General features: G+C 41.6%; 2 protein-coding genes across 3 annotated transcripts in view; one reads left to right on the top strand and one right to left on the bottom strand.

The window, feature by feature from the left end:
* Positions 1–26: 26 nt before the first annotated feature.
* Positions 27–21111, bottom strand: LOC308399326 (uncharacterized protein). Its single transcript, XM_080886538.1, has 19 exons — positions 20741–21111; positions 18995–19075; positions 18030–18177; positions 17804–17931; positions 17266–17501; positions 16664–16737; positions 16434–16534; positions 16097–16323; positions 15258–15361; positions 14157–14272; positions 13204–13439; positions 13036–13079; positions 12826–12941; positions 11935–12170; positions 11598–11707; positions 10194–10309; positions 9595–9830; positions 7543–7649; positions 27–7318 (listed from the first exon to the last, which is right to left on the bottom strand). The coding sequence occupies exons 1-19, from the start codon at positions 20955–20957 to the stop codon at positions 6223–6225; spliced, it is 3729 nt and encodes a 1242-aa protein (XP_080742664.1). The 5' UTR covers positions 20958–21111; the 3' UTR covers positions 27–6222.
* A 322-nt stretch (positions 21112–21433) lies between these two features.
* LOC308399219 (uncharacterized protein) overlaps positions 21434–22285 on the top strand; it is a 36767-nt gene continuing 35915 nt past the window's right edge. For both annotated transcript variants that reach the window (XM_080886334.1, XM_080886333.1), the window contains exon 1: positions 21434–21836. In XM_080886334.1, coding sequence (XP_080742460.1) covers positions 21587–21836 — 250 coding nt within the window. In that variant the 5' untranslated portion in view covers positions 21434–21586. The remainder of the gene's footprint in view (positions 21837–22285) is intronic.

Below are 22285 nucleotides of genomic sequence, written 5' to 3'. Positions count from 1 at the left end.
AAGAAAAAACAATTGTGCACACAGGGTAAAATAATGAAGTGGAAAAATAACAACTTTAATCCAAATTTCAACAACAAACCAACAAGACATTACACATTAAACAAAAGTCAAGACAATCCAAGCAGGACGACATTCACAATGACTAACCCCGAAGAGTTTTAAAATGACTGTGTGCTGATAAAAGTCCCACAGATTGCGGGGGCGGTGCAAGGGTGTTCACAGACTCTGGAAACAATTTGACGTTCCCTGTAGAATATCTGTAGCAAGTATGTCAAACGCACCGCCTGTGGACCAGAACCGGCCTTCTGAAGTGTCCGATCCGGCCCATCGGATGGCTTTGCAGTTAGTAAAAATGTCAAACAACTTTTCACGGCATGTTGCAGCAGCAAGCAGCTTTTGAGTTCTTAAGTGTGAATCACACCATGAGAGTCTGAACTGTCAATCTAATGTGGAGTCAGAGGAATCATCAGTTATATGCCTCCTTACTGTCAAATAATCTGCCATACTTACAAAGTAGTGTTCTCGACCCCCACCTATTCACAGTTCAGTATTATCAGGTTATCTTCATTAGGATGACAGTTTAAGTTATATTTGGTGTTTGAACTATTAAAACAGGCAGTTATAGTTGTTTTTAGAGGGATCTCAGGTATTTGTAGATTTAAACTATTCACATGTGGTTATTGGGGGTCAACTGCAGTTGATGAACCTTTAAATAACACAAATGAAACAATGTTGTCTTTTCATTATTGAAATTTTTTTTCACTTCTTTCTTTGCATTTGGGCACTTTGTTCTTGTTCATTGTTAGTACAGCGAACTTTGTGATACAGGCCTCTGAATTAATTAAGAACAACTATAACTAAGACCTCAGTCACACAGGCATACAGACTGGTTGCCAACCAACATATGTAATCCCAAGTCAATTGTTGAGTGGTTCGTGGAGGACGCTGGGAGTTGTCTGCCTAAAACTCATTGGAAAGACTGCACAGTGATGCACCAAAAACCTGCTCGTGATTGCTTTGGTCACTAGCAGATTTCTGCGGTTTCCCTCAGGTTGCATGGAAGATACAGACGGGTCTGCAAACACTTGCTAACTAAGTCCCAAGCTGTACTGAGACAGAGACCATTCATCTTCAAAATAAAAGTTGCACCTTACAAGAGCAGTTAGCTTTTTCTTTAGAGGCAAACTTTTCAGTTTTAAAACAACTCTGCAAGTAGTTTACAACCGTTGTCTCCCATATTAATTGTTGAGACTGTGGCAACCTGAGTGTCACCAAAAGAAATCTCACAAGGAGGTTTTCGGTGCAGCGCTCTCTTTACAAACAATTTCACCCATCAACAGCCAGAAACCTCCAGCAAACAGTCGGGTTGCACTACTTACCGCTGATTGCCAAAGAGGTGCAGGCCGATCTGTAGGCCTGCTTTACCGAGGTCCAACATAGGAAACAACCCACCAAAACAACATTTACTGTAAAATGATCAAATATAAAACTAACCTTCATACAACCGGCGTCAATTAGAGCTGGTCAAAACTTATCAAACATCTCCTGTAAACATAAAAATAGTTTTTGTTCTTGAGACTAATACGTAAACAGCAAAGAACTCATCCAGCAAAATTACTTTTGCCCCCATAAACAAATTACTCTGAAATACTAAAGATAAATAAAGGTTCAGATCTGAAACGGGTAACAACAAACTCACATTTTCTTATAAAAATAAGATGAAATAACATAAACAGGACTTTTAACTTTAAGGGACCTCTAATGAACGGAATCACATTTACTTTGTTAAACTTCCCATAGAAAAGTCTTCTGATGGCATCTGGTGATCATCTGTATTTCTCTTATTGTCAACAACTCTCCCAAATATGAACTAAATGTTTATTTTCAATGAAAACTATGGGCTCAAATTGTGCTCATACATATTTTGCATAGTTGTGAACTGAGTTTTGTAACCTTGTAAACCAAAATATCTGAACATTTTAGGTTGGTGCATCTATAAAATTTCACCGAACTCTGACACGCACAGAATGTTTTCCTTCGTGGTGATGAAGGACAACGCTGGGCTGGCACGTGAAAGGACCATCACCCTTCCAGGACCTGAGGCTCCGTAAGGTACCCCTCCGACAACCACATCCATCTGTTCTCTGATTGGATTGTTAAATTTGTGATTGACATGACATTGACCAATTAGCTGAAAGGAAGAACAATTGGGTGAAAATTCATATTTGTAAGTTGAAACTTACACACAGCAAGGCAACTTGAGCACAAGGTTTTACACTTTGTTTGTTGCTGTGTATCTGTAACTAGACCTTAATAATAAGTGTAACTTGTGTAATTTTTTTTATATACAAACACACATTCTAATCTACAGGGTGGTCCATTTATATGGATACACCGTAATAACATGGGAATGGTTGGTGATATTAAAGTCCTGTTTGTGGCACATTAGTATATGTGAGGGGGCAAACTCCTCAAGATGGGTGGTGACCATGGTGGCCATTTAGAAAGAAAACTGTCACTAATAAAGAAACATCAGTGGCTGTCCTAGCTTCATTCAGCAAGAGCCCACATGTCACTGGAGAGTGGGATTAGTCGAACATCCCTTCAGCGGATATTAGCTACTCACAAATGGCAGCCTTACAAACTCCAGCTACTGCAGCACAGAATTTGCAGAATGGGCAAAACAAAAATTGGAACAGGACCCTCAGTTCACGCAGACGATTTTGTTCAGTGATGAGGCAAACTTTTATGTGAATGGTGAAGTTAACAAACAAAACCACCGCTATTGGTCTGACACTAACCCACATTGGATGGATCCCTCCAAGACTGTTGGAACAACAAAAGTGATGGTTTGGTGTGGTATATGGGGTACAACGATAGTGGGTCCATTCTTCATCAATGGAAACCTCAAGGCCACTGGATATTTGAAATTGCTACATGATGATGTGTTTCCCTCTTTATGCACTGAAGCTGGCACGTTCCCTGAGTTTTTCCAGCAAGATGGTGCACCACCACATTATGGGTGCCAGGTCTGAGCATTCCTAGATGGACAGTTTCCTGGAAAGTGGATTGGTCGTCGTGGGCCAGTTGAATGGCCCCCAAGGTCTCCCGATCTGACCCACTTAGACTTTTATCTTTGGGGTCATCTGAAGGCAATTGTCTATGGTGTGAAGATACGAGATGTGCAGCACCTGAAACTACGGATACTGGATGCCTGTGCTGGCATTTCTCCTGCTGTGTTGCTATCAGTGTGTGAAGAGTGGGAGAAGAGGGTTGCATTGACAATCCAACACAATGGGCAGCACATTGAACACATTTTATAAGTGGTCAGAAACTTGTAAATAACTCATGAAAGAATAAAGTTACGTTGAAACCAAGCACACCATTGTTTTTCTTGTGACATTACCGATAAGTTTGATGTGTCACATGACCCTCTTCCTATTGAAAAAACAAAAGTTGCATCCAAGATGGTCGACTTCTAAATGGCCACCATGGTCACCACCCATCTTGAGGAGTTTGCCCCCTCACATATACTAATGTGCCACAAACAGGACTTTAATATCACCAACCATTCCCATGTTATTACGGTGTATCCATATAAATGTCCCACCCTGTATAGACGCACAACCATAACACTTTCAGAAATTTTGGTTTACAAGGTTACAAAACTCAGTTCACAACTACGCATTTGATTTACAAGCACAAAATATTTTTGAAAACAACTTGAGCCCATAGAAAATGAGCAATGGTATAAGGAAATTAAACTTTTGGATTTGGAAAGTATTCAATGCAGCAATGTTTTCTTTACTGGTATCAACAACATGTGACATTTAAAAAAAAATGTAATTTTAAATTTTTTTTAACAAAGCACTCAGAGAGCGCAACTCCTCCCAAAAAGTGAGGACTATATACTATAATGTTTATGTTTGATGTTTTTATTAAAACACGCTGGTGTCAGTCTGCTATGGCGTCATAATGGAAAAAACAAAACAACACAAATCATACAATCATACTTGGTATGGTTTCTTGAAGAAATTTTTTAAGAAGACTTTGACCTTGAGCGCTAACCATGAAGGTCAAGGTAAAAGGGTTTGCTAACCTTCAAGACCTAGTATATTGTTGCAAGGCTTGAAGACTATCTTAAAAAAAAAACCAAAAAAAAAAAAAAACGTGGGTAACAAAGCGCTTTATTTCTTTTTTTATTAACTGATTTTTTTAGGTTTGGTGTGACCTTGATCTGATGTTGAGCTGTTATTGGTATCTACCATCACAATATTTGAAAACTGTAGACACTAGACTGGCTGAGATGGCTGTAGCTCAAATGGTGCAGGTGACCACAAACCATTACCTGGAAGGTTAATGGTTTGATCCCAGTCTTCTCCCATCTGCATGCCAAATATCCTTGGAAATATACTAACCCCACGTTCATATTCCGATGCATCCATCAGAGTATGAATGTTAGATAGAAAGCACTTCGCATACAGCGTTTGAAAGAAAAAAAAAAAGTGCTTGGGTGAATGTACAAGTTGTGTAAAGCGCTTTGAGTGCTCAGAATAGAAAAGCACTACATAAGAACCAGTCCATTTACCAATTAGACTGCTAAGGAACACTATATGGATAGTGCTTTTTGTAAAGTATCATTCCCTAAACTTGTAATCTATTGCGATACTATAGTTATCATTAATCCTGGGGTCTACATGTAGTAAAAACAGGACAGCTAGAGTTACAACTATGATTTTTTTTCAGGGGGGTTGTTGACAATGAGATAATGTAATCTTTAGGGCACAGAGGTACTTTTTTTAAAAGAATATGTAAATCTAAAAAAAAGTGCAAACAGAGAACAAGATCATCTGAATGTGTATGAAAAATATTTAACATTTCCTGCAGATTAGCATCAATCCATTACTTCCGTCCAGAAGTCACAGAAACACTAATTTCCCTGTACCATTACGCTTTGTTTGTAGTACTGAGTTAAATCTGCACCATGTTCATTCTCAAGAAATGTAACTAATAACATTTGGTGGACTACTGATTAGCATGACTTCCGTAAACGCTAGTTATGCTGACACAATAGTTGGAAATGTACCTTTTTTTCCTCCCATTTTCACAGCTCTGGCAGTTCATGTGTAGACTCAGTCAGTTTTGAAGTCTTTTTGTCCTTCCCCAGTTTCAAAGTAACTGCTGGTCAAGATTTAACAGCTCCTGGTTTATCACAATCAACTCAGTTTCACAAGTGCAGGTAAACGCCAGTGCAGGTTCAGCGCAGTACTGCTAATTAAGCTTCAATGTCCAGGATCTTTCCAAGGACTAAAGGTTCCTCCAGCTCAAATTATATCCCAAAAAAAGGAAGCTAGGCTTTGTTTACCATAGTAACCTTACATTTTAGTTCTTCTAACCTTTGAGTCGCTAACCATTATTTTGTTTTCTTTGATATTCCTTTGCCACATTGCTGCTAGCATATAGCAGCATAAACACGCCTTAATATGCTGAATCTTTGTCGAAAACAAAAAACCATAGTGAAGGAACTTGGAAAATTTGTGGACACTACATGCAAAAAGTTACTTTTAGAACCTGACCAATACTGGAGTTTTAAGAAGGATACCGGTAACTGATATTCTAATATCTCAGGTGATATTTTTTATTTTTCCACTTGAAACACGAAACATAACATTTGTTATGTGTACTTACTAATGTACTTATTTCTTTATTTTAAATTTTCATTTACTGGCAAATATCTAATACTGGCCAAAAAAGATAATGCCCTACCTGCTTTAAGAGCACTAGTTTTATTGGTAAACACAAAAAATACTCAGTATTTACTTTGTTTGTAAACTGAATAACCTTTGGGTCTCAGAGTTTTGGTCTGAACAAATCAAGGCATTCGAAGGCCTCAGCTGATCCTGAGAAGTTGCCTTTCTGACATTGTGAAGAACACTGAACGTAACCATTAGTTTAAGTAAGAATAAAAAAAGCAGCCCACTGTTAAAAAGTGAAAGAAAACATGAAATAAATGGATGGTACCCTCTTACATTGGTGACGTTATCAGGAACCACTGTCATCCCTTGAACTTCAGCCGCTACCGTCTGGGCCGTCTTGAACACTCACCTTCTAACTATCTAGAAACCTATAAGCTAACTTTCCCCAGAGATCGGTTGGTATTGAGGGTGAGGCACATCTTTCCCCCTCTGGGTCACTACTGTACACACCCACCACATTTTAGTTTCATTTTTGGGGAGAGGGCATGCTGTCCACCTTAGCATAACTGTCTTCAGTTTCAACCCTACTAAGCTGCTCTGTTTGTTGGTGGTACTTCTTCTGGTGGATCAGGAGGTGTCTTCTCACACAGTGGCCCTGGCTGAAACCTTTCCCACAGTGTGTGCACTTGTAAGGCTTCTCTCCAGTATGGACTCTCATGTGAGTCACCACGTTTGACTTGTGAAAGAACTTCTTGTTGCATTTATCGCAAGCGAACAACCTCTCCCTGCTGTGGTTCTTTGTATGGATCCGTCTGTCTGTGGCTGCCGTGCTACCCGAGTGAAGTGCCACATGTTGAGACAAAGTATCCAGGTGGCGGAAGCGCTTCCCACACACATTGCAGCTGTGTGGCTTCCCCCCCGCATGATTGGTCGGCCGGTGAAGTTTGAGCTTCAACTTGGAAAAGTTTTTTCTGTGTGGCTTATCCACTGCATGGACCCGGGACTCATGGTTCTTCAGCACCCACTTCTCAGGGAACGCTTTGTGGCAGGTTCTACATTTGTACGGCGTGTTTCCCTTGTGTCGAGCGAGGTGACCCCTGTAGCCAACGACGGTGAGGAAGGACTTCCCGCAGATGTTGCAGGTGTGCGTTTTCTGGTGAGTCTGAAGATGACTCCTGAGCTGCTCTGCAGACACTGACTGCTCTCCACACACTCCACAGAGCCTTTCTCGCTCGTCCACATGACTCCAGGCGTGTTTGATCAGCATGTTTGTCGACCCACGTAAAATCTGGCAGACTTTACAGGACAGCAGAGCCTCGCTGTTGTGAATCAACATTTTCTGCTTTGCCTTCTTTATTCGGATGACTGAATGTTTGACTCGTCGATTCCCTTTCGTCTTCTCGGGTTCACCGTTCACCAGATGATCATTGGTTATGTTTGGTTTCTCATTGGGAAGCCCATCACTCAACTCGTTGTGTTCATAAAGTATTAAAGATTGCAAGGTCGAGAGACCAGTGTACTCCAAACCACCCTCAGATTCCTTCAGCTCCACATCTTTGTGACGTGATGTTGAGCTGTTTGAGAAAATGTTCACTGGATTTTCTTCCGGTTGATGAGGGCTTCTGTGAGAACAGAAATTTAAAGTTTAGGGCTTATTGTTGTTATTAATGACAAACAGTTTACTGGTGAGTTGAGATATTCAAAGTGGTGTCTGTGTAGCATCTTCTAACACCACAGAGCATGAATTGATTGGGAGTGAATGTTTCATAAAAAGCAATCTGTCCAGTTAGACTCTTTCAGCAAACCTCAGACTTTTTAACAATTGGATCTAACAGGTGGTGCTTACCCCATGTGCAGCCCAGTTTGCTCGGTAAAGGACGAAGACTCTTCAGTGCCGTCAACTTTTCTCTGTAGGTCAAGCTTTTTCGCGCTAGTCTGGACTCCCTCAGGTGCCTGCGTGAATATCCAAAACATAAAGTCGAATTAGAAATCATTAACCTCTGGTACGTGAGCATACATCAAAATAACTTTTAACCCCCTGGGGTTGCCGGACGCGCCGGCGCGTCAAAATCACATGACCAATTTAAGACGACACAGCTACAAGATGCAGCACGTCGGAGTCTCCATTTCAACTTGGCTCAAAAGTGCGGACTTCAAACTATATACCAGTTTTTGAATTGTGTCGATGGGCCACGTAAAACCAGAGTTATGATAAAAAATACACGCGATGTTTTTTTCTGAACAAAATAGTGGCGTTTACAGCGGGAAGGACGGTAAAAACTGCGTTTTCTACAGATATCGCTAGTATATCTCCCTTTGCGAGTGAAAAAAGAAAAAGAAATAACACCCCTTCCCTATTGGTGTTAGAGTTTACCATGTCAGCCAATCAAAAAAATGATAAGGCAACCTGTGACACTTGGTTGTTTAGGGAGAAGAGGAAGTTTTTAGGAGTGACACCCGCGACGGAAAGCGGGCGAGCGAAAGACAGAGTGAGAGAGTTTTCCTATGTGAGACATTAGTGACGTTTAGCGTGTTTGGAGGCTGTAGTTAGTGTGTTGTGTAGTTATTGTCTCGTATTGTGTGTCAGTTAGACTGCTGAATTTCATATTTGCTCTAAAAAAGCCGTCAAAGGCAGATTCCAGTGTAAATGCTGGTCCCACATGGAAAACTGGACGGATGCACCTCCTGCTGTCAGACCTGTGGTGTTCTCCTCTGTCTTATACTGAACACAAACTATTTTTTTTGGACTGGCACAAATCATTTGTGTGCCTTCTTATTTGGTGCAGAACACCTGATTGTTCTGTAAATAGATTTAAATGGTTATATAAAAAAACGCCTGAGGTGTTGGCTGCATTTTTGGTAAATAGTACCTGATAACTTTGTTGTTTGCAAAACTTGTGCATAATTTTTAGAAATGTACAATTTCTATTTGCATTTCAAGTTATGAAAATGATTCGTTAAACATGTTTGTGGGTTTTACAGTAAAAAATATAACTTTTTTCTACTCAGATTTAGAATTTTTTGTCTGAATTTAGATCAACTGTGCTAATATAGTATACCAAAATGAAAGAATAACTCAAATTTCAGATATTTGAGGTTGTGCTGAAAATAATGATACCAAACAAGGCAAGAAAAACATATTTTAAAGGTGAAATATAGAGGTAAAATCAAAAGTAGTCAAAAACGGCCAATTATACCCTGGACGCCAGAGGGTTAAGGCCCCGTGATTATTTCCATTTGAACCTAGAAGTAAGAATTTTAGAGCTCCCAGTTGGAATTTTCAACTGGAATGTACATCTCAAGTTGAACTAGCCCTGACTTCACAGTCCAAGACATCCGACTTCTGAGGCAAATATAAAACACATCAGTCACAGAGGCGTAGAGACTAGTAATCACTGGTTGCTAGGGAAAAGTGTACTTTACCTCAGTTGGTTGGTTAGTGGTTGCTAGAGGGTACTTGCTGTTGAGCGGGCGACATTTGCGAAATGAATACTGGAACAAAAATGTCCTACGATTGATTTGGTTGCCAGTAGACCTCACAGAAGGAGCCAATTTGTCTGCAAACACTTGCCAAATATTTGCTAAGTGGTAATAAAATTGTGAAAGATGTGATGCAAAGAACTGGAGAACATGTGCCTTCAAAGTTGCACCTTATGAAATTTTTTGCCGACTGCAGCATTAAGATGGAAACTTTCCTTTGGAGGTGAATGTTATTAATTTACAGTTTGCATCTTGATTTGCTCTACCTTTGTAGAATGAAGGACACACATTTAAAGCAGAGAGCAGTGTTACTTCAGTTTTTGTTGGACTTATTAGACTTTTGGTCAATTAATCTATCTAGATCTTTCACAGACATTCTGAAGGACAACACAAATATCTACCCAGTCAGATGCAGTACCTTGAGTCGAACGAAGAGGACAATGCTCCCACTCGCCTTGATGGCTCTGTACAGCTCCTCTGGAGTCAATAGCTCTACTTTTAGAGGCTGCAGTCTTCTGTTCCTGTCAGCTGTGAGGACGTCAAAAGGTTTATCAGCAGCCAGCTGAGGGAAAGTGGACTTCAGCAGTTCCACAAAGTCGGCCTCCTGCAGGCCTCGAGGACACTTCAGGTGATGAAGCGGGTACTTATTATACACTGAGAAAAAACAGAGAAACTCCAATAGTCAGGCAGGTAGTTATCCATGAGACAAACACAACAAACAGTATGCTGACTGTACTAACATTAACAAGAAAAAAAGAGACAGCTCACCTTACAAGCTACTGCTGCATTAGGCCTACAGATTTTTTTTAAAATAAATTTGATATAAAACCCTAGTGACAGCAATCCTAAAGGCAACTTTGTCCAACTTTGCCTAATTTTCCAAATCCTGACACTGAAAGTTGAAAACCTAAACAAACACATATCTAAATAATCTAATTTTTAGGTATGGCCCTAAAAATACATATCAGTGCACATTTGTTACCAATCTGAACACAGAATGAGCAGTTTTAAATTTACCTTTAGGTGAAATCACATTGACATCCCAGTCCTGCACAAAGCGGATCCTGAGATCTACATGGGAGCTTGATTGGCTAATCCGAGGCCTACCAGGCTTCCTCCTGTCGGACTGATCCCTGGGAAACAATAACATTAGAGACAGACACCACAGCGTTACACTGGCCCCTTTACAGTTATTACCTTTATCTATTTTAATAAGTTGAACAAATGTGAGAAATATTTCCGGAAGCAGTAAAGATTAGCTTCAAATTTAAGTCCTGTCACTGCAGCAGAGTAAGACAATGTTCAGTACGTTTTTTTAATCTGCAAAAAAATACTTTTTTTCTTAGACCGGAAAAGTTGGAAAAGCGAGTGTCTCTGAAGGTTCTCAGTCATCCAGGTCATCGATCCCAAGACTTCAGCAGCAGGTCCTTGAGCTCCTGAACTGGGCCCATTGTTGAACCACCTTGGAACAGTCTTCGTATCTACCAAGCACTCCACACCAAGAACAACCCACAAAAAAGCTGGATAGAGCACGTTTTAATTTTCATCCACACCACCTTCAGCAACTGACTGGCTCAATGAACCCCCCACATTATTTAGTCCATTTTGGCCGGTGTGGTGGAGGACACCAAGGAACAAGGTCGTGTTGACTGGAGCATTAAAGTATCCCAACAAAGTTGATGCACAGGAATACTGACAATATTTTTCCAACTCACTGTCAGTGATTGTACATCAGTGAACACCACAACTTTTCTAAACTTGACAGAACTGGAGACTATAAAGTGCACCCTTCCACAGGTATGTTTTCTATGGCCTACTGGGTAACACCAAGGTCCAGGGAACCTCCATGTGAAGACACCACCTCAACTTTGAAATCTAGGAGCCTTTTTATACCTGCTGTGTGGTAGACCGGAATCAGGATATGTTATTAATCCCCAAGGAATTTATGTAAAATTATGACAAAGCTGACATCAAATTGATATACCAGCTGCTGTCACTAGGTCTAGCTGTACTGCTGCCGCTCCAGGGTTGAAATGTTGGTTTTTACTTTTGTTTTAATGATAAATCAATAGTGAAGCTCAAAGTCACAGATTATACAGAGCGAGATCCTGCAACACAGTGCTGACATTATCTGAGTGAGGACACCAAAACAAAACAGCCGCCTCCTGTGCCGTAACAGTGAGCATAAATGGATTGGGCTGGGTGACGACATCACTGGCAGCTGCACTTGCAGCGACCAACCTGGCAGTATGCTGGTGCCGTGAAGTGCAGCAGCGTTCAGTGACAGTCTTGTTTCTTCAGTTACTACCTAACACTCACGACCACATGCGAGTTTGAAGGTTCAAGCATCATCACACGTATGTTCCTGTCTCTTTATAGATTTCTATTGAACGGCTAAGACTGATAGTTTGACCGACTCACCTCCCATGCATCACAGTTTGTTCAGGTAAAAATGACGACTCTGTAGCTGTGTCCACTTTTTTCTGCAGGTGTTCAAGCTTCCTCGCAGCAACCTGGACTTTCTCTGGTGCCTGAAAGAGTTTCGTATTAAAAAAATAAAAAGAAAAGAAATTTTTAAAAAAAGAGAAAAAAAAAATCACAAAATGTCTTTGCTTCAGCAGAAAACAGTCTTCGATGCATGATAAGGGCATCCACATTTAGTTTCACGTTTGTACCAGAGAGCAATGTTGTACTTGCTGTACAAGGTTTCCGGATAATGTCGAGTAGGAGTATTTTAAAATGTAGTGAGTCACAGTACCTTCAGTCGAATGAAGAGGGTATTGATCCTTGATGAATCAATGGCCTTGTAGACCTGCTCTGGAGTCAGTGACTCCACATTCAGAGGTTGCAGTTTCCTGTTTTTGTCAACCGTGAGGATGTCAAAAGGTACGTTAGCAGCCAGCTGAGGGAAGGTGGACCTCAGCAGTTCCAGAAAGTCGTCCTCCTGCAGGCTGCGGTGACACCGCAGTTTGTGAAGTGGGTAGTTCTGAAATACTAAGAGGAAAGAGAAAAATGAATCCACTCAGTCACAGCTTGTTCAGTTATCCATGACGTGTACAACACATAACTAAAAACAGTAAAGATGCTGGGAAGCTTTTTGGCTGATTTATTGTTATTGAACTGAAGCAAACAACCACAGTCAGGGCTCTTATGAAAATGTAAAATCAGACTTTTTTATTTCTCATTCATGTTTTACAGCTTCAACCCACTCTGCTGGTCTCTAAAGACTGTTTCATTTCCAAAGACTAGACAAGTCAAGACCACGGTAATTCTTGCCCCGCAGGGAAGGAGTATGTAATCGGCTCAGTTCGTCTGCCTGTCTGTTAGCAGTCTAGCATCCACAGTAGACCCATGAGTACCTAGGGTGGCTAACCATTAGACCTTCATGGTTACTGCCCAAAGTCAGAGTTGACATTGAAAGAAAATTTCACAAAACCATTTCGAATAATATACAATATGCAGTACTTGTCATAGACCACACCATGCCGTGTCACCACAGCACAAGGAATAAAGTTAATTATTTACATTTACATTTTTAAGGACGGGCAGAGGACAATAGCTCTGCTGTCTGCTAGCATCCACAAGCTTGCTGTGTATGGATGGCAGCTGAAGCCGTTTCTGGACACACAAGTAGCAGCTGTGCATTTACCTTGGGGTGCGACCACCTCCATCTGAGAGTCCTCCAGGATGCGGACCTTCAGATCTACGTGGGAGTCTGATCGACTGAGCTGAGGCTTGCCCAGGCTCTTCTTGTCAGACTGAACTCTGGGACACAATAACGTTAGTGATGGAGATCAGGCGATAAAACGAGAGATTAAATTGATTAATGAGCAGCTGAGGCTTGTTAACATTAACTCACCTGGTGTCCAGTCTGGTTGGATTTGGGGTGGACGGACCGGCTCCCTGTTCCCCCAGAAGGTAAAAACAAAAAAGGTTTGTATCTTAAGTGTTTCCACCAAAAACAGCAACACTGTCCTTATTTTTATGAGCGACAGATCAGATACTTGGTCTCAAGTTTACACGGTACCTTCAGTCGGACGAAGAGAGTAGTGTTTCTCCTTAAGGTGATGGCTCTGTGGATCTCCGCCGGTGTCAGCGTGTCCACACTCAGCGGCTGCAGTACCCGGCTTTTGTCAGCAGTGAGGATGTCAAAAGGTTTACCTGCAGCCAGCTGAGGGATGGAAGACCTCAGCTGGTCCAGGAAATCAGCCTCCTGTAGATCATAAGGACACCGCAGCTCCTGAATGCGGCTTTTCAGAAACACTGGGAACACAAAAGCCAAGTAGGTAAGAGTCTGAACTAATAACACGAGTTACAGAGGATATACTGCTGCTGTAGCTTGTGCTGGTCACAGTCACAGCCGGCGTTTACCGAGAACAATCGAAAAGGTTCACAGTTATATATCAGTTACAGTCATTTGGTTTAAAACGACCCAATGTTATTTGAGGCGAAATTTCTTTAAATATGATTAATACGTTAACATGACTCAGACCCGTGTGTTGATTTTGTACAAGCCTGCAGGCACTCACAGAGCCTCTTTATAGACAGACTGTTAACATTTCAGAGTCTCAGCAGAAAAGCTTCCAGAGAGACACAAGCTGTCGTTGGGGCGACCATGGCTCAGGGGGTTGGGAAGCACATCTGTAACCGGAAGGCCGCCGGTTCGATCCCTGGGCTCTCTGTCCTGGTCGTTGTGTCCTTGGGCAAGACACTTTACCCTACCGCCTACTGGTGTTGGCCAGAGGGGCCAATGGCGCGATATGGCAGCCTCGCTTCTGTCAGTCTGCCCCAGGGCAGCTGTGGCTACAACTGTAGCTGCCTCCACCAGTGTGTGAATGTGAGAGTGAATGAATAGTGGCATTGTAAATCGCTTTGAAAAAAAGCGCTATATAAATCCATTATTATTATTATTATTATTATTATTATCACCTCATACAGGAACTGGAGATGTGACCTCAGAGCTAAAAGCTTTCAATTTACCTTGGGGTGTGAGCACCTCCATCAGAGGGTCCTCCAGGATCCGGACCCTGAAATCCACATGTGTGAATGGGTCACTGAGCTCAGATTTGGTAGGTTTCCTCCTAGCAGACTGTACTCTGAGACACAACACACAAAGATGAAAAAGGAGAAGGAAAGGAGATGAATCACAATAAAGCTCAAGATCCTGTTGAGACTTTTCAAAATAAACTGAATCACGTGAAAGATGCAGAGTATTGACGGATGAGAAGCAAAAAAGAGCCGCCAGGTGCTAAAAAATAAACCTTAGACTCAAACGTCAGAACAGGCTTTTCCCTGCAGCACGCCGTGTAATAAAAACGGCGCCCGTTACAACTTATGACTAAAAATGTATTGTTTCATGCATCAGTTAAAACACTCGACTCCAGCTACACGACGCCCAGCTGGAAACACTTCGCGCAAGTCGAGCTGCCCGAGATTCACAGAATTTACAGAAAATGTAAAATTTTTGTGATTTATATCGTTATCGGGACGATAGATGTCTTATATGAGATTTTGGTCATATCGCACAGCCCTACTGTCTCGTTATGCATTTAACTTAAAGGAAAGCAGAGGTTTTGGCAGTTTGATGGTTCGCAGCATTCAGGTGTGTGTTAACAGAATGCTGAGGAGGAAAAACATCAGCAACGATCTTAAAGAAGAAACTGTATCTGCGAGAAAAAAATAGTTACCAAAGAATCTAACATCCATCATTCTGCTTCATTTTCTACAGTGGAAACATTCAAAGCAGCTGCCGATCTTCTCAGGAGTAAATGCCCCAGCACATTCACCACAAGGTCAGACTGTGCAATGTCCGGAGAAACTACAGGAAACCAAAAAGCTCCATCTCAGACTCCAAGGGCCTCAGTCAGCATGTTAAAGTTCACACACACCTCATACCAAGAGTCGGCACAGTGGGGTGATGATTTGGCCACTTTGCAGTCACCAGAGTCAAGTGCAGACCACAGCCTGACTGAGTTTGTTTTTCATCCTGTCTTGATATGCAAAACCTTAAAATTAGGCTTTTACAGATCTGTTTGCTATGGCTGACTAGCCAATATTTATTATAGTCAGGTTTTGACTTACCCGGGTTTCTTTCTGGTTGGTTTTAGGGTCAATGGAAGAGTTTCAGCTAAAACATCTCCTACACTCAGGAACTGTTTCGCTGAGGCTTGAAGCTCCTCCGACGGCTACAGAAGAAAGAAAAGATTTAGTGGTGTACTGTTGGTCTGTGTAGTTAAATGCAAATGTACGGTGCCCCTGAGAGGACAAACGGACTTCAAGTTAAGAAAACACCAGCAATAAGAAAAACGTTGCAAAAACACACAAAACACAAATAGGAAGAAACAGATTTCCAAAAGCACAAGGGAAGTGTTTCTGGGGAGACAATAACCCAACGGACCAGCTGCAGGAACCCAAAACATGCTAGGTGTGTTTTATCATGATTCATTTAATACTGATGATGGATTTTTAGGCTAATAGTTAGGCTAACACACTTAACTCTGATCTTTTCTTTCCTCACAAACCGATAGATCCTCCACTTCTTTTAAGTGTCTCTCAGTGCAGTTCTTAGCATATTTTGGTTCCTGCAACTGGTCCGTCGGGTTATTGTCTCCCCAGAAACACTTCCCTTGTGCTTTTGGAAATTTGATTTTTCCTATTTCTGTTTTAGTTTTTTCTATTTCTGTGTGTTTTGTGTGCTTTTGCAGCGTTTTTCTTATTGCTGGTGTTTTCTTAAGTTGCAGTCCGTTTGGCCTCTCAGGGCCACTGTACAAATGGCACTCCTGACTGGTCACACGTGGAGTTTTACAACCTATTTAATGCTCAAGATTCTCAGAAAACACAAAGACAGACAATAAACCAGATTATTTCTTTGTCTGCTAAGATTTTTTTAGTAGCAGACAAAGGTCTTTGTGAATCAGCACCTTCAGTCGGATGTAGAGCGTAGAAGTCCTCGTAGCCCTCTCCACCTCCTCCGTCGTCAGTGACCGTACTTTCAGAGGCTTCAGTTTTCTGCTTTTGTCACTCACAAAGAGGTCAAAAGGTTCATCGGCAGTCAGCTGAGGGAAGGTGGACCTCAGCAGGTCCACGAAGTCATCCTCCTGTAGACCCCGAGGGCACATTAGCTCATGAAGCGGGCACATCTGATACACTGAAAAACAATGAACACACATGGACAGGCTTTTACTATTTAACTTCACAGTCACAAAGAGACACAGTTTGTCCAAAGAGACACCAAACTGGAGGTTTTATTGGGCGCACCTCTGGCTGAGAGCACGTCAGACTTCATTTTACCCAGGATGCGGATTCTGATCATTACATGCGTCTGTGTTTTCCTGAACCCAGGTCTGCCCACCCTCTTCCTGAAAGAGTAAAGAAGTCAAAAAAAACATTATAACAAATAATTTAGCCTTTTATATACGATGTATCTGTTTGTTTTTGTCCTCTATATTTACTGGTTATTTACAGCAGCGTTTGAATACTTGAGGTACCTCATGTGCTCAGCAGCAGCTTTATTTCCGTGCAATGGCTGAAGCTCCTCTTCAGCTTCTAAACTCTGCTGATTCTGAAATAAAGATGTTTTGACAGTTTTTTTTTAGAAAAATGGCACAAAAACGAGTCAGACTGCAGGACTGTTCACGATTCTTTCCTTATGAGAAGATCCCAACTAGACTGGCTGGATTGCAGCCCCACATCATGACAGAGCCTCCACTGTGTTCTACAGATGGCTGTGGATGCTCACTGTTGTATCTCACTGCACACCATGCTGAGATATGACACTTTTTTACCATAATAGCTCTTCAGGAATCACCTTGTTGGTGCAAAAATGCTTTACTTTTGGCATTTTTCATAGATTAATTTAATAAAACTAAAGAAATGAAAACAAACTGCCTGCAGATCCATTTTAAAACTGATTCTACGCCAAGTCCTCTGTTCTGTGTAGACACAACACTGGTTCATCCCTTGAGTTTGAGCCTTTTTATGCTTGAATGATTCATTCTCCAAAAGACACCATCAGAGCAACGAGCAAAGTCAAGAACATAGTTTACAGGAAGTTAACTCCAGCGAGGGCGTCACACATTAGGCACCTTACCTTCAGGCGGATGTAGAGGGCAGAATTCCCATTTGCCCTGATGGTCCTCTCGATCGCCTCCGGAGTCCACAAGTCTATTTTCAGAGGCTGCAGCTTTCTGGTGTTGTCAGTTATAAAAATGTCAAAAGGTTCATCAGCAGCCAGCTGGGGGAAGGTTGACCTAAGCAGATGCAGGAAGTCGGCCTCCTGAAGGCCACGACGACACTGCAGCTCATGAAGTGGGTACTTCTGAAACACTGCGATGCAGAGGGATAGACAAGTTTTTATCTAGACTGCAGGAAAAGCTTCACCCACAGACTACAGGCTTTGATTAAAAACACAAAAAGTGACTTTTTATTCATTCCTGTGCTTTAGCTGTATTTTACAAATGCTCCAAATAAGCTGAAATACATTATGAGGTATCTGCAGCAGTCACATTGCCCATAAAACTCCATGTCCTCAGTTTAAAATCATATGGGGAAAAACATCCAGAGTAAAATCCAAACCCTTAAAGATGCAACAGTAATGGTTTATTTATTTACATCTTTCTCACACTCACCCCTCTTTGAAAGCACGTCGATCATCGAGTCCAGGATGCGGATCCTGAGGTCCACGAAACTCTGCGTTTCACTGATCCAAGGTCTGTCTGCTCTCCGTCTGTCAGTCTGAACCGTGGAAGGCACGAGCCTAAAAAAGGAAAAGAACAAAATAACCTCAAGATCAGCAGATGAGTCACAAATGTTACAACAGCACACGCACACACAGAGCGGTGTCTGTACACTTACAGTGTGTCTGTATCTTGTAACCGTGGTGCTGCTTCATAACACTGCTGTGCCATCTCCTCCTCCTCCTCCTCCTCATCTTCATGTTCGTCTTCCTCTATTTGTTCCTCACTGTAGCCTGAGAATCCCAGGCTTTGGCTGTCCTCCACCCCTGGAAACAAATTCAAAGTTTATTTATTTAGTTTTCCCACATGACAGCATTAATCATACAAATGTGCAACCATGAATAAACAACAGTTAACATGCCGCGTCAGGAAGAGGAAGAAACGCTATTACTTAAATTCTCGTCTTCAAATTTTGTTTGCTGTTAAAAAAACAATTATACGAGGCTCCAATGAACACTTCTATCACTACTTAGTCTGCCAACCATTATCTGAACATTAAAGCAGTTCTGTAGGACGGTTAATTACACTCTCCCCTTCAGTGCGTGAACATGTGATTACAACTGAAACTGTCCGTTGACTGGGGTCAAATTGCAGTCAAATATTTTTTTACCTGAACACTAAAAAAACTCCAAATGTTTGACTCTATCAGTCTTTTATGTCTCAAATTTGGGAAATTTTGTTGTTTCTGAAATTCAGCTTCAAATTCAGCTTAGTTAATTCAACTTATTACTAAGAGAAAAATACTGGGAGGTTATAATGCCCAACAAACTGTTCATTACAGCAATGCATTTGACAAAGTCAAATAAAAAGTACCAAATGACATAAACAGAAACAACAGTGGGCCCAGAGAGGATCCCTGCAGTACACCACATCTAATTTGAACTGCATTTATACAAACGAACATCAGTGTTTAGATAGATAGATAGATAGATAGATAGTTAGATAGTTAGATAGATAGATAGATAGATAGATAGATAGATAGATAGATAGTAACATCTCTTATGTTTCTGTGCATCTTGATCCATTACAAATATAAATATGACGACTTTGTTTACATATATCAAAGTAGGTTAAAAGTCATACTCTGCTCATATTTGTGCTGCTCCTGATCTTCTGGTAGTCGACCTCCTCCAGCCTCACAAAGGGAAAACTGCTGCTGGTCATCTGCACCATATAAGCATTTTAGTGTTATTAAGTAATAAAACAAAACAATCAAAAAAAAGATTTCACGTCAGAATTATTCTTATTCTTATGAGCGCAGATGACACTGCTGATTAACGAGCAACCTGTTTCATTCTCTTGAGTCACAGCAGTAGATGAGTTAAGCTTTAGATTCACCTGATTTACATGTAAACAAACTGCAGACTCCAGGATTCCCACATTCAAATAGCTCTCACATATGGCAGCTATTTGGTGTCCATACAGGCTTTTGCGTGCCTGCAGGTGTTTCCAGGGGAAAGTCCTTTGTGTAGTGGTGTCTACATCGGCCTAATACGCCAAAGATTCCCAGTATGATCCCAGGAGGAGACAAAAGTCTCTTTATATTTGTGTCAAATCTGCTAAATCAAAGCACATGGAGCTACCTGTTGTTTCAACCCCAGAATGGTCAGGTCCAATTTACATACATTTTATTGTCAGAGGGTAAGTGGAACTGTTTTTAGCAAATGCGTGGACAAAACTTATTACACTATTACACAAACTACATACACGGAACAACCCATGGACACAGGCCAGCTGACAAGCACTTAGCAACAACTGGTTCCTAGGGAAACATGACTGTTCCTCGGCAGGTCAAATCAAATCAAATCAAATCACTTTTATTGTCACATCACATGTGAGTGAAATTCTAGAGTTGCTAGAGGTTCTTGAGTGACACGAGTCCTTTTTAACCACGTTGTTTCTTATTGGCTGCCCCTCGCAGAGACTTGAAGGCTAGAGAGCACATTTAAGGATATCCCGTTTCATGACATAGGCCAGATCCAACCATAGACAGCTGTAAAAAAAAATTAAATATATAAGGGATATGTTCTAAAAAATGGGTGTCTACAAAAAAATAAAGGACTGTGATTATTAGCAAGAGAAGTCAATGCTTATTTGAAGGTTCGCAAAGACATTAATGTGAAGATGAACGACGAAGTCAAAAGAAACACCCCCACCCGCCCCAAAAAGGTTACGGGTAATATCTAAACATTATATACGTTGGGAACTTAAAACCGCTGGTTTCACAGCACAGCTGTGTGTTAACTATAGCACAGTATTTTTTATAGTTGATTTAAATAAATTTCAATAGAAACAGTCATGGCAAGCGCTGTAAAATCGCACCACAGCGCTTGAACAAACACCGTTGTGTCCATGTAGCCGGCAGGCCGCCATCTTTGTTTTGATTCGGGAACAGCGGCGCAACTTGGGAAACGATTTAAAATGTTTATTTAAATCAGTCACTAGGATGGGTTTTTTAAGTCCCGATGACTCTGTCATCATTCTAGAGAGGGTTTTATAGCAGCTGTAGCTGACTTTAAACGACATTTCAAGGCTTTAAAAGCCCACCGGATTTCACTTAAAGAGAAACCAAAGGCTAGCTTTGTGACATTACCACGAGCCAATAAAAACTTAAAATTCTGAAATATGACATGGCTCAGGGGTGTTACATGTATACCAAATTAAGGAGTGTTATAATCAGGTTTTGAGATGAATACTCGAATGTCAATGGGCTTCACGTCAAGCAAAGAAATGTTAAATTAGTGTTTTGTAAACGGGGTTCGTCATTACGCGAGCTCTCGCTCTCTCCGCAGGAAACAACACACTGTTCTGTTATCCACACACACAGACCTAAAGCCTCTAACTTGACTTCAGGCTGCAGGAGCTCCAGCAGTCTCCTCTGCCGGTCAATCTCCTGCCTGAAACCCACAGCCTCCTCCTCGTAGTCGGCTACAGTCTTCTCCACCACCGCTAAGATCTCCCGGGCGGCCAAGGTGAGCTTCTCGGCGATGACTCCTCTCAGCATGTCGGTTTTGGACGTATTGGGGTCGGATGAGTCCGGCTCCATGGTGGGGCTCCGTGGGTCCCGCTCACTTCTTTACCGGAGATGAAACAATTAACGCGCGTGGGGGAACGTGCGGTACGGATGTTACACTACAGGCGACGTACAACAGCAAATGCTGCCCGGCTGGAAACATGAACCACAAACGAGAAAAAGACCATACTAAATTTTTTTAATTAAATTTTTTTTAATAAATAATATTCCTGCATACTCTACAGAAAGTGGAGCAATATAATTACAATAAAGTTACAATTAGGCTACAGGAAAACACAGGGGCGACACTTTTTTAAGTAACCCTCGGAGCACAATCTACATGTATCATGATTTCTCCCTATTATATGTATTAAAACCTGCTGTTATTGTGATGGAAATGCAGTTAGTGCCAAATAAACCTAAATGGGTTTTTTGGGCGGCGGCGGCGCGGGGGTTCTTTTTTAATAAATACTGATATAATTATACGTGTGATAGTCTATTACTGTGCTATGTCTGTGCTATGTGTCATTTTCTCCTAGGATGGTGTTTCCTTTTATGTTTCCAGCCGGACAACATTTGCGCGTTCACTAGCTCGGTAAAAACTTCTAGGGTTAAACATCCGACAGAAACATTTTCCCACGCGGGAAAAAAGAAATTATTTCATGAGCGACTCGATGATGATGACGATGGTGCAGAGCTGGGACAGCGAGCCAGACATCGCTAATATGTCCAAGAGCGACATACTGAGAGGAATCATCACCGACAAACTGAGCACAGCCGCTCGGGAGATCTTATCGGTGGTGGAGCGGACTGTAGCCGACTATGAGGAGGAGGCTGCGTGCTTCAGGCAGGAGCTCGACCGGCAGAGGAGACTGCTGGAGCTCCTGCAGCCTGAGATAAAGCAGGAGGCAGGTCGGTGTTTTAGCCCCTGTAACATTTATTGAAGTGCTTTGAAACACTCAGCGGCCACTATATTAGGTACTCTTTCATCTTCTCGTTAATGCAAACAACAAATGAGCCAATCACATAGCAGCAACTTGATGTCTTCAAATGGCCAAGACAACCTACAGTAGCTCAAAATGAGAATCCGAGTGAGAAAGAAAGGTCTTTGGTGCCAGACGGGCCTGTCTGCTGGGATTTTCCCACGCAACCATATCTAGGGTTTACAGAGATTGGCCTGAAACTGACGATACGTCGTTTTTTTTGTACCTATCGTTTGTTTCGTAGGGTCTCAAAATAAACTGTGTGCCAATATTTTTTCATGGTTTTGATGGTTACTGTAGTGGCTATATTAATTCCTTAGAGTTCTCTCTTTCTCTTATGATTAATATGATCACACACCGGACCGACTGTTTGTGAGT

The sequence above is a fragment of the Rhamphochromis sp. 'chilingali' genome (genome assembly GCF_963969265.1).
Source record: "Rhamphochromis sp. 'chilingali' genome assembly, chromosome: 1".
NCBI lineage: Eukaryota > Metazoa > Chordata > Actinopteri > Cichliformes > Cichlidae > Rhamphochromis > Rhamphochromis sp. 'chilingali'.
This window is presented reverse-complemented; position numbering and strand designations above follow the sequence as displayed.